The sequence below is a fragment of the Acinonyx jubatus genome, chromosome X, assembly GCF_027475565.1.
Source record: "Acinonyx jubatus isolate Ajub_Pintada_27869175 chromosome X, VMU_Ajub_asm_v1.0, whole genome shotgun sequence".
In the NCBI taxonomy this organism is placed as follows: domain Eukaryota; kingdom Metazoa; phylum Chordata; class Mammalia; order Carnivora; family Felidae; genus Acinonyx; species Acinonyx jubatus.
The window spans coordinates 122,302,832-122,315,222 of record NC_069389.1 but is presented as its reverse complement, the minus strand read 5'-3'; the positions used below and the strand labels follow the sequence as shown (position 1 = coordinate 122,315,222).

The following is a 12,391-nucleotide window of genomic DNA, read 5'->3' as shown; positions in this document are numbered from 1 at the left end:
CGAGACACGCCCCCTGGGGCGACTGCCCAGGACCTTGGCGTCGGCGCCAAGGGTGGAGGCCAGGGCTCGGGGTTTCCCGTTCTACCGCCGAGGACGTTTCGCAGGCCATCTTCCTGGGAAATCACAAAAGGACACGGGAGTGGGCGACAGGTGCACCTTTCCGATGTGGGGGAATTTAACAATTCTTACTCCGTCTCCTCCCGGGGCCCTTTCCACCCACTGCTTCCGCTTGCAGAGGAATGGCCATCCTCCTGAGTGTTCTGTGTAAACCACCCCCCTCCCTTTTCTACCGCTTTTGGTTTTGTTTGGTTTTGTGGAAGACCCGTGTGTGTATCCTTGAATATCCTTGCTTCCTGGTGCGTTGCCTGGGTATTACAATAAACTGTATCGCGTTGTGCGTAGTATTCCGCCACATTCTTTCTTACCCAACATTGTGTCCTAACAGTGACTATACTATTCTGTGGAGCCACAGTGCTTTCATTTTGCCTGTGGTAGCACACACCGTTGCGGAACCACTCCTCGGTTCGTTCATCCATTTTCCTGTCCATGGACACGTGGATACTTCCCACTTTAGAGCCCTAAAAAGCAGTGATACTAGAAATATTCCAATGCCTGGCATCCGTGCAATATGCTTTGCAGCGTCGGAAGGAGCCAAAGAGGTTAAAGCAGTTAGTGACCTATTCCTAGGTCATAGGCTAGCTGAGTATTCAGTAGAGCAAAATTATTTCCAACGTATGTGACTCCACCAGCAGGTTGGGTTCTGATTGTTCCATATACGCACCAATACTGGGTATAATCAGATTACAATTGGCTGGGGAAGGGTGGTGGTGGGGGGAGGATGGGGATGGTGTCCGTGCTGGTGGCGTTTGCGGTGGCGGTGGCGGTGGTGGTGGTGGTGGCAATCCTCTTCAGCATTTCTCCCACACTAAGAAGAATGAGCTCTTTTTTATGCTCATTGGCCAATGCAATTTCCTTTCCCACCACATTTATCTATGTGGGTGTTATGACCTTTCTTCCACTGGGTAGGATGACTTGCTTACAGTTTTGTAGAGCTAGATATCAGTCTTTATAGCAGCGTTTCTCTCTGCCTTTTTATCGCAATAAAATAGAAACAATGCAAATTGTACCTGTTCAGCCATTTGTAGGTGTACAGCTCAGTGGCATTAAGTACATTCCCATTGTACAACCATCACTGCCATCCATCTCTCAACCTTTTTCATCTTTGCGGACTGAAACTCTGAACCCATGAAACACCTATTGCCCATTCCCTCCTCCTCCCACCCCCTGGCAACCACCACTTTACTCCCTTTCTCTATGAATTTGGGTACCTCATACGTACACCATTTGTCCTTCTGTGACTAGCATATTTCACTGAGCATAATGTCTTAATTCCCCCACATCGGGAAGGTGGAGGCTTGTGCACCTGTCGCCCACTCTGGTGTCCTTTTGTGATTTCCCAGGAAGATGGCCTGGGAAACTTCCTCGGCGGTAGAACGGGAAACCCCGAGCCCTGGCCTCCACCCTTGGCGCCGACGCCAAGGTCCTGGGCAGTCCCTCCAGGGGGCGTGTCTCGGCGAAGGTCCCGCCCCTGTCACGTGCACCTAGCCAACCAATCAGCGACGCTCCTGCCCAGGCCCGGCTGGCTAGCTCGTCGCCATCGCGAGGCCCTCAGAGGAGCTTCGCAGAGGACTCCGTGTGGAGGTCGCTGTGCCTGTGGAGGGGTGGAGGGAGGGACAGAAAGACAGAGGATGAGGGTGGGGCATAGGGAAGACCCTCAGGGAGGCCAGGCGGGTGGGGAGGCGGGCCCGGTAGTCCTGTCTTGCCATGGGAGGTGGCGGGGGGGGGGGGTGCCTTCTCAGCCATGAGGGGACCAGGGTGTGGGGCGGCAGCGGCTTGGCTGACCTCTGTGGTGATGTCCCCATGGCGTCCACTGGAGCTGTGACAGGACAGGACAGGACAGTAGAAGACAGGACGAGGCCCCCAAGGGTCCTGCGGGGTGGCATCAGCTGGGCTGACCTCTGGGGTGATGTCTCTACGGAGACCTCTGGGATGTGACAGGCCACGACAGGACAGGACAGGTCGAGGCCACCGAGGGCAATGTGGGATGGTGGCGGCTGGACTGACCTCTGAGGTGATGTCTCCGTGGACTCCTCTGTGGCTCTGACAGGACAGGAGAGGACAGGATAGGATGAGACCCCAAGGACAGTGGGGTGGTGGTAGCTGGGCTGACCTCTGAGGTGGTGTCCCCACGGAGTCCTCTGGGGCTCCACAGGACATGATAGGACAGGAGGGGAAGGCATGAGAACAAGGCCCCTGAGGTCAGTGTGGGGTGGCAGGGGCTGGGCTGACCTCTCAGGTGATGTCCCCACGGAGTCCTCTGGCATTCCAACAAGACAGGACAGGACAAGATGAGTACAAGGCCCCAGAGGGCACTGTGGGATGGCTGTGTCTGGGCTGACCTCTGAGTTGGTTTCCCCACGGAGTCCTCCGGTCTCCGACAGGACATGACAGGACAGGAAGAGGACGAGGCCCCTGAGGGCAGGGTGGGGTGGCGGTGGCTGGGCTGACCTCTGAGGTGATGTCTCCAGGGAGTCCTCTGGTCTCTGACAGGACATGACAGGATAGGGGGAGGATGAGGCCCCCGAGGGCAGTGTGGCACGGTGGTGGTGCCTGGGCTGACCTCTGAGTTGGTGTCCCCACGGAGTCCTCGGGGCTCCAAGAGAACAGCACAGGGCAGGACGAGACCCTGAGGGCAGTGGGGTGGCGGTGGCTGGGCTGACCTCTGAAGTGATGTCCCCACGGAGTCCTCCGGGGTTCCCAGAGAACAGGACAGGATAGGACAGGTTGAGACCCCGAGGGCAGTGGGTGGTGGTGGCTGGGCTGACCTCTGAGGTGATGTCCACGGAGTCCTCCAGGGGGCCAAGAGAACAGGGCAGGGCAGGACGAGACCCCGAAGGCATGTGGCATGGTGGTGCCTGGGCTGAATTCTGAGGGGTGTCCCCTTGGAGTCCTCCGGGGCTCCAAGAGAACAGGACAGGACAGGTTGAGAACCCGAGGGCAGTGGGGTGGTGGTGGCTGGGCCGACCTCTGAGGTGATGTCCCCACGGAGTCCTTCAGGGCTCCGATAGGACAGAACAGGACAGGTCAAGGTCCCTGAGAGCAGTGTATAGAGATGGCAGCTCTATGGACCTCTGCATGATATCCCCACAGATATCCCACCGGGACCCCCACTGGACAGGACAGGACAGGACATGGCCCGCGAGAGCAGTGAGTGGAGGCGGCAGCTGAGCTGACCTCTGCGGTGATGTTCCCATGGAGTCCTTTGGGTCTCCAATGATAGGACAGGACAGGACAAGACAAGGCCCCCAAGGGCAGTGCATGGTGGCAGCGGCTGTACTCACCTCTATGTTGATGTCCCCACGGAGTCCTACGGGAATCCGACAGGACACGACAGGACAGGACAAGGACAGGACAGGATGAGGCTCTCGAGGGCAGGGCTGGCAGGGTCTGCAGGATGGGAAGCGAGCCCGACGTTCCCCTCTTCAGGACAGGGCCACACCTGGTGAGGAGGCAGCATCTGCGTCTGTCCCTCCTGCCCAGCCGGTCGCCCTGCAGGACTGCTTGGTTGTCCTGGGGTCCAGATGGCATGTCGAGGAGACCCCTGACCTGACTGTCCCGGACAGGTGCAGAACGGTTTCTTCCCCATCCATTTGGAGGGGACACTTCTTTTGGTCACGGCCAAGTTTAGGCCTCCAGACCAGCACGTTGTCCCTTGGGGACCGAGAGCAGGGGACAGCCGCTGTGCCAACATAGGGTCAAGAATCTGGCAGAGGGTCCTGACACTCAGGTGTCCTGGGGCAGGTCGCAGCCAGGGAGAGGGGGTCACAGCCACAGGGGGCAGGGGTCTGCTGTCACCATTGTCTTTGTCCCCTCCTGGCCCAACGAGAGACAACGAGGGCGCTCATGCTCTGATCTGCGCAGAGGACCCTTGCCTGGCATCGCTCATTGACCATGTCCCCATTTCTTTCACGCGTGTTTGCACTCACAAGGTGCAGGAGAGCTGTCTGTACCTGGGAAGACACCTTGGGATGGCGCCACCTCGGAGGAAGCACCTGAGGAGAGCTGCGAAGGCCCCGGTGGAGGCTCCGGGTATGGCAGCCAATGACTTTTGGGGACAAGAGAGAAGAGACCTGAGTGGGCCGGAGGCTGTTCCTGAAGGTACACTCTATCTGACACCTTTGCAGATGCAGCGCCTGTAGATACCACCCGCGGGGCAGGTCGCTGCTTCTGAGTCCTTGGCATTGTAAGCAGTAAAACACGTGTGTGTGTGTAAAGCGGTTTCATGTACTGGACGTTGCCCACTCGATCCTCCCATCCCAGAGCAGGATTACAGAAGCTTAGATAGCAGCACTTCTGCTCGCTCGCAGTTGCTCTTTCCAGAATGTCTCACACGTGCCGGGTGGTGTAGTCTGACCTTAACCCTGAAAGGTTTGCAACACCGTCTCCAGAGCATGGTCCTCGTCCCCCATCCAGTTTCATCTGACCTTGTGCATACGTGGTTCCTCCCTTTCATATGTCTGCCGTAAAGACTTTTGCTTGCAAGAGGCCTAAAAAACTCCACACGGCGAGGCTACCGCCCCCTGAAAACTGATCAGAATACCATACTTCCTTTTAAAATGCTTTCCACTTTTATTTCAATGCAGGAAACAATCCAGTACCGGATAAGCCCGGGGAGAGCAGTCCTTCTGCAGGAACATTTGAGGACGATGTGGGGTAATGTCTTCATAGTGTTATCACCTGCCAGCTCTAGGCAACATGGCTCATACAATTATTCTCCATAAAATCCTAGAATGACACATTTCCTCCAAAGCAAATATGATCTTTGCTTATCCTTACTCAATAATGTTCCATGTAACTTCTTCACAGGAATGAAGTACAGAAGATGCTGGAAAGGCTTGGAGGTATGCTTAAGTGATATTTGCAGTCAAAACAATTGTTTAATCCATACAACTTTTATAAATGGGAATGTTAGTGAGTGGATTCCAAGACTGGTTTTAATGCCTTGTTCTAGTATAGAGCACTTTATACCAGTATTTATAGTGTGATTCAACTTTGTAAGTTTCTTTACTGACCTTTTGAACTGTTGATGTGGAAAACTGAAAACGGTACTAACAGTCGTGAGGTAAGAATGATGCCATTATTTTATGCACGTGTACACTTAATGTACTGTGTAAGACTGTGTGAGAAAAGTTTATACTGCCTTTTCTGTGCACAGCTTAGGTGATGTATCAACGTGTATTGCCAATTTTAAATTTCCTTAATTTCGCTACCTTTCATAACTTTCCAGTGTGCTTCTCTTTGGAGTAGCAGCACAAATCGAATCCTCTAATATAACTCTTTATTTTTATTTTTCATTAACAAACTGTGTAGTTGCAAAGTAAATAACTCTGCTAGCTAGTGAGAAGTGTCTAATCATATCCACACTCCTAAATTTTATGTTGTTCTGTCAGATGTCACTTACACCATCTGCACTATAGGACAGTACACTTAGCAGAGTCTGAGTCAATATATGGCTCTCCATAGAGATCATCCTTACAAGCAAGTATCTTTTGAAGGCTTTGCTCTATTTGGTGGCGACAAAGTGCTTGCTTTGTGAGCTGTCTAATAAACTTCTTATTATAGATGGATTCTGGGTGTATAAAATATTTTTATTGTGGTGCAGATCCTTCATGACTACTGAAAAATAACTATGGACTGTAGATCCATAAAGTCAAATCATATGCTCTGCAAAGCGTTATTTGAAGTATTCAGATTCTGTGAAATGCAGCACTTATGGATGAAAGTGTTATATAAAAAGCTCCATGAAAATATTTTTTTTAAATGTTTTTGAATTCATTTATTTAAACTAGAATTTTACACCCACGACCTTTGTCTCTGTTAGTAAAATGCAGTTAAAAGCATCACTCACTAGATTGCTTGAAAAATAATTTTTTAATGTGCGATATAATTATTTTTATCCTTTTTGAGGGTCATTTTTAAGAAAATACTTTCGTGCTTTTTATAAAATGCATTCTAATGGTAACCCATCTAAATGTATCCCTTGAGTTGGAGGACATTTACCCATGTAAACGTGTCCCTTGAGTTGGAGGATATTTTATAAGTTTAGAAAAATGTGCCTGTTAGCAAATTTTCAGAAGGAAATTAAAGTCTGTCTTTGAGATTCTTTATACACATTTTGATAATGAAAAATATATTGATTATTAAGCCCTTTTCATTATCTCTAAACTAAAAGGTGACCTGCAGTTAGAAAAATTAGAATTGGGATACTAGCACTGGAAAGATTTTACAGAAAATAGTGAGCAAATCTTGCTTTTTGAAATGATGCCTGAATTATAAATTTTATTTTACTTACTTTGCTTTTTGAAGTGTAATTGACATACGACATTATATTAGTTCCAGGTATACAACATAGTGATTGGACATTTATGATGTCTGTATGATAAATTGTAAATGTACTTTGCACATCGCCAAGGCAACATTTACCCGTACTGATTTGAATATATGAAAACGAAATAACTTTCAACATTTAAATTTCAGTGAATATCTATTTTCCATACAGTTGACATTAAACAGGCTCTTCTCACAAAGAGAAAAATGTTCGAAATGGGTACAAAAGCTTCTATCAAAACCACTAACGAAACAATTGAGCATGTTTGGAAACTACAACAAGAACAAAGGTGAAGTTGTTGGAGTGTTTTTGTTTTTGTTTTTGTTTTTGAGTCACGATGACATTTGTATCATTTCTTTGTATTCATTGGCGCAAATAACCTAAGACAAATTCTATTATATTGAATTTTCCAGCGAAAAACATATTTTGCTTGTTTTTTTTCTAAGCAGGTAAATTCCTTAGTTCTGTAACCTCACTCCTTAACAGATTCTGAGATGTATTTCCTAGAAGCCAATAGAGATGACCTTTCTTCCCTTTCAAATAACAATTGAGTTTTCTTCCTATAACATTAATTTATATTCATTCTAGACCTACACTAGCTGAACTTCAGGTAAATGTCTTAAACCATTATTCTTGTGATAGTTAACTGTATTCAGTTATGTAGAAAAGGTTAATCTTATATTGTAAATAATTTGCATATTTTAGGTAAATTGTGTTCACCGTTCTTTAAAAAAAAAAAAAAACCATTGTTCGGGGGATATATTTAAGTGAAATATTCCTGTTTGGAAATCTTCTATGATAAATGGATATAATATCCTCATTTAATGAATCTACTTATCATATCAGAACATATATGCTATTCAGTAAGAAGAAATGAAAAGTAAACTGCTTTTAGATAAAATGAATTTTTCTGGAAAACTGATAGTACAGTAAATCCTCATTACCTTTTAAGAGGTAAGGCATGTGAGATAGCTTTTATGTTGGTCAGTTAGGAACAATACTTTTGGAATAAGAGTAAATTGTTCATGTCACCTTTCTGCTTCCCATGAGACTGCTATTTCAGCTGCTGTTATGCTATTACTGCCTTCTTTTGTAGTGTAAATTGTGTCAAATCAATTTTGTTTTGAATATGGTTAATTCTTTCATGTCTTTATGAATTATGACAGTGCTCATTATTATGTTTTACAGGCAGAATCTTCATCTCAAATATTCTCAGCAGTTTCTGACTTTGTTTCGGGAGTGGAATGTAGACATGCAGAAAGCCCAGAAACAACAAGAAAAACTAGCCGTTGGTATCAGCTTTGGCTTTAAAATTGATTTATTTATTGTATCAAAGTCTCAAGTAGCAATAGGTCATGCAAAAACATAGGAGAGAATGTAGGGACCATGAGCCCAGATGGGTAAAGGTGGGTAGAAGATGTAGCGGTGGGAGACTGAATGTCCTCTCTGAATTGCTTCTGTCTATTTAGGGACACAGGAAGGTCACCAGTTAAGAGTTAGAGTGGTGGAGGAGGTGTTGCCTCTCGGGAGCAGAGAAGAAGTCCTGGAATTGTTTCCTGAGAGCAGGCCAGTGAATGGACTAGGGAAATGCCATTGCCAAGCAGCATTGTGGGTCTAACTTAGGTTGGTGTCATAGTGACCATGAATTTAAAGTGAGACCACATTGCATGGTTGTGGCAGAGCAGCTGGAGAGTTGGATTTTCCAGGGTTGGGGTTTAGCCACGCAAATTGGCGGAGTGAAAAGGGGGTAAGGTACATGTGCGAGGGCATAGGTATAATGATTGACCATGGCATTTAGGCCAGGAAGGAGGAAAAGGAAGAATATGAGGGTGGGGATCAGGGGCAATGAAAAGTCATAGGATCCATGGGATGTTAATCCTGAAAGAGTGTTGGACTATAGTAAGAAAGGGAGAGAACTACAAACAGGGAGGTAGAGGTTGAATATTGGGGGAAAAAAATGGAGAACCAGTATAGTACAGTGGTCCAGAGCCTGGACTCTGGAACCAGTTTTTGGGATCCAATCCTGGTTGACCGGTACTAGCTGTGAAATCGGCGGCAAATTGTTTATCCCTGTGCCTCACCCAGGTTCCTCACCTATTATGGAAGGAGACATAACAAAAGCACCTGCCTTGTAGAGTTGTTTTGAGGATTAAATGAGATCATATATAATGTTTATTTAAAATGGTTCAGAACAGTACCTGGCACACAGCTCCTATATAAGTTTTTGCTCTTATTAATATAATGTAGATGTTGCAGTTATTGGGAATGACAGAATCCAGGGTGTGACTATGTAAGTGAGTGACTGAAGTAGGGAAGAGGACAAAATTGTTGTTGGAGATCAGGTCAAGGAGCGGAAAGGCTGGGATCATCTGTGTACATACTGAAATGACCAAGAATTAATACATGTTTTGAACGTTGTTAAGAAAAGAATATCCCCTCTGTAACTACTGTTAGGAAGGATCAGTGTATAGATTTTTGACTATTTGTAGTAAACACATTCTTGGAAGGGTCATTTGTGGGTTTTGAAATCAAGAGTTAAAACCTGTTTTCCATATTGGCAAGAAAAAAAATTTCCTACTTAATGACCACTAGGTAGGATCATCGTATTGTTTTTGTGTATTAGTGGTGAACACAGTTATCTAAACTCGGTCATAAAGGTTGTTACAACAGGAAATGTTAACAAGTATTGATTTAAAGAATATTCCTTTTAAACATGATGTATAATTATGTTTCTCTAAATATTAAATGTCACCCACATTTTATCATCCTTTTCTTTTATATTTGTAGAGTATGTTTCAAGAGCAACGAAAGGTTCTTCAACAAGCTAGAGTTGTTCAGAATCAGAGACTGCAAAAAATTAAAAATTTATATGTGCAATTCTTAGAGGTATTTGGCAACATAATACATTCTTATAAAACATAACATGTGTACAAAAGTAGGAGATAGTTTGTTTCTTTCTGAATCTTATGTGGGGGAAAAAACCCAGTTAGGTTGTACATCTGAGCCGTTAACCATTTTCCATTTGGAGTTCATTGCTCTGTATTTAACATAATTGGTAAATGTGTTTTGATTTTGGGGATTAATCAATACTTTTGTGGGAGTCATTTAAAACAGGGAACTGTAAGCTGGGGATTTTACCTAGAAATACATGTATCGTGTAGAAAAGTGGTACTTTATCAACACTTTAATCATAATTTTTTGTGCAACAATCAGTTCGGAGGAGATCAGCAATAAATATATAGTGGAAACTAAGAAGTCTATAAATCACTTCTACGTGCCTTTTACTTGTATTGACGGTTTCTGTTAAATATGAGTAGGCAGTGGTAATTGATGAATACTGCTTTTATTTCCAAATGCGTTACATGAGTGTTTTGTGGCATAGTTGCTTTTGGAATATTAATGACTAATAATGACTTTATATGCAAACTTAAAATCATAAGAGAAGGTCTAAATACAATATAACAGAATGAAAAAGCCAGAGGAGGACCAAACGTTTGTGAATTGAGAATGATCTGCTGTGATATTTGCACATTGACCAACTGTCCTCAGTGGCACAGACCTCTTCTTCATGCAGATATATACTTATTTAGGAGGCAGTAGAATCCTGCACATTCCTCCTCTTTTTTCTTGGTGTGTGTTGGGCGGAGGGGAGGTGTCCTTTACCTCTGCAACGGTACCTTAGTATCTTTCTTCGAATTCCAACTGCTGCTCCCTAGTTCAGGATCTCATCATTCCTTGCTTATGCTACTAAACCCTCATCTGAGTTCTCTTCTCCAGTCCATCCCTCACCATTCTGCAATATGATCTTCCAAAGCATAGACCTTCCCTCCTGAGAACCTGTCGTTAGCTTCCCATTTTAGGCCCTCAGGTATTCAAAGTCTGTGCCCCGCTTCCCCCATAACAAGGCTCCCTTTGTAGTTTTATGCTTAACGTTCATTCTTTCCTCCCACCCCTCCAGATTGGTTGCTTTCTCTGAACTAACGCACCATTACTTCCTTGTTTCTAGAATACTTTCAATTGCCTCTTCCGTTTACCTACCGAAATCTTACTCTTTTGCCAACTAAATCAGAATCAATCTTATTTTCCACTACATAGTCACGGCAAGTTGTGTTACCTTAATTGTTATAAAGTTTTTGTGTTGTTTTTATTTACATGTTTTTTTTTTGTTGTTGTTCTCACTGGAATAAGGAAGGAAGAGATCGTGTATTCATTTTTAAATTCCTCCACAGCACTTTTTATGTAGGCTGCAGTAGATCACTATTTGTTGGGTGAATAGTAAAGATTTAGAACATGTTTGTTTTTCATAACTTAAAGAGGTCGTGTCACAGATCATTTTATTCCCTCCAGTGGAATCATGTTACATTGATTATGAGTCATTATAAATGCACTGTTACATGGTGTCTAGAAAGCTTATTAGAGAGTTTTAAAATGATGGCATCTCATTCAGTGGGACTGTCAGTCTTTTTCTTTTTTTCCCTCCACCTTGACCTTAACTGTTTATTAACCCATTGTTTTGAGCCTACTACTGTTGTGCCTCTATACTAATAATATTTGACTCAAACACAACATTTAAAAATTTCTTAGGTGGGTATTTTGGTCTCCATGTATTAGGTATAATATCTTACTTGGAATAAATAACGGGCATCCTTTGCATATTAAGAGATGTTAGTTTTGAAATTTGCTTTTACATATTTAGTGCGTGAGATGAAAAGTGGTGGTTTATAACTAAACTAGGCTTTTTGTTTTAGAGTATGCAGGACTTAGAGAAGGACCATGAGCATCTTCTTACTGATGAACAAAGTGAAGTTAGAGAAGAAATGACCAAGTTGCAAAACAAAATTATGATGGAAGTTGTAAGTACTTAGTGCATATTTAATATTAAGAACTAACGAGGGATGTGAGCATTGGGGTATTTTGTTTGCTGAAGTGTATATAACAATGACCTAAATAGCATGTAAATGTTTAATATTTCCTTCCTTGAAACAGCAACAGCAAGAGCTGGCAATTGTTCAAAAGTCTCTTCAATCCCTGTTATTCTGATGACTTTGAAGAAAGAACTTGAACCTAAGTGCTATGATAGAAGCATAACATTAGCTACACCGAACCACGTTGCGGTAGTTTAAAAATTGTAGTTGAAATCAGTACATCTTGTTTACCATAGCTTGCTTGTTTAGTGCAAGAATCTTTTCCTGCTAAAACCCCAAGCCCCAAACAGTTACGTGGGTAGCAGCAATTCCACAATTATATGTATTAAGCTTTCAGCCCTTCGTTAGTAATGATGACTTTGTGTACTTAACACTGTTAATTAACTTTTAGCAACAGGATGATTTAATTTGAGGCTTGGCCTCCGTGGATCTGTATCAGTCCCAAAAGGTTCAGAGCACACGTACAGAAAGAAGGTTACTTTGCTTTTCCTAAAGGAAAAATAAAATTAAAGGGTATAAAATCTATCTTACCCGTGTGCCCGCTTGTATTTTACTCATTAGTTTACAGAGCCAATTCTAATAAAAAAAATATGATTTCAGAAAATCTACTCTACTGCCTTATAAAAATTATTAAAAGCAAACATAAGATTGTGGGGTTTTTTGGGAATAAATTAAGCTGCCTAAAATCATTGGGGGCACAGAACTAGATACATAAGTGTCAGTGCTGAGACATGGGTTTGTGAAAATGTCGTTTCCACAAAGACACCAAAATGTCATTTAATTGGTGTTGGTTCACTATTAAATGACGCTTGCCCTTAGCATTGATTGAAAGTATTTCATTAATATGTACATATACCTAATGACTTATGGTTTAAGTATTTCACATCTCTCTTTAAAGATAAATTACCTATAGTGCCTTGTTTTCAAGTTTAATGTTCATTGAGTGTGTGGAACGTTGATTTTATATTTGAGAACTAACAACTTGAATAATTAATTCTTATACCTTTCTTTTTGTAAT

At 43.7% G+C, this 12,391-nt stretch overlaps 1 protein-coding gene across 1 annotated transcript; it reads left to right on the top strand.

The window, feature by feature from the left end:
* Positions 1-1,577: 1,577 nt before the first annotated feature.
* Positions 1,578-11,903, top strand: LOC128311476 (synaptonemal complex protein 3-like). The gene is made up of 9 exons (XM_053201851.1): positions 1,578-1,701; positions 4,050-4,218; positions 4,704-4,773; positions 4,927-4,961; positions 6,620-6,737; positions 7,637-7,736; positions 9,236-9,334; positions 11,197-11,301; positions 11,435-11,903. Exons 2-9 carry the CDS (start codon positions 4,089-4,091, stop codon positions 11,486-11,488), a joined length of 711 nt encoding a protein of 236 aa, XP_053057826.1. The 5' UTR covers positions 1,578-1,701; positions 4,050-4,088; the 3' UTR covers positions 11,489-11,903.
* The last annotated feature ends 488 nt before the right edge of the window (positions 11,904-12,391 follow it).

What these genes read in the sequence shown, in the direction of transcription:
- LOC128311476 (XM_053201851.1), top strand. Translation starts at nt 4,089, where the DNA reads ATGGCGCCACCTCGGAGGAAGCACCTGAGGAGAGCTGCGAAGGCCCCG. An exon ending in ACATTTGAGGACGATGTGGG is followed by an intron (nt 4,774 to 4,926) that starts GTAATGTCTTCA and finishes ACTTCTTCACAG; the next exon opens with GAATGAAGTACAGAAGATGC. An exon ending in AAACTACAACAAGAACAAAG is followed by an intron (nt 6,738 to 7,636) that starts GTGAAGTTGTTG and finishes TATGTTTTACAG; the next exon opens with GCAGAATCTTCATCTCAAAT.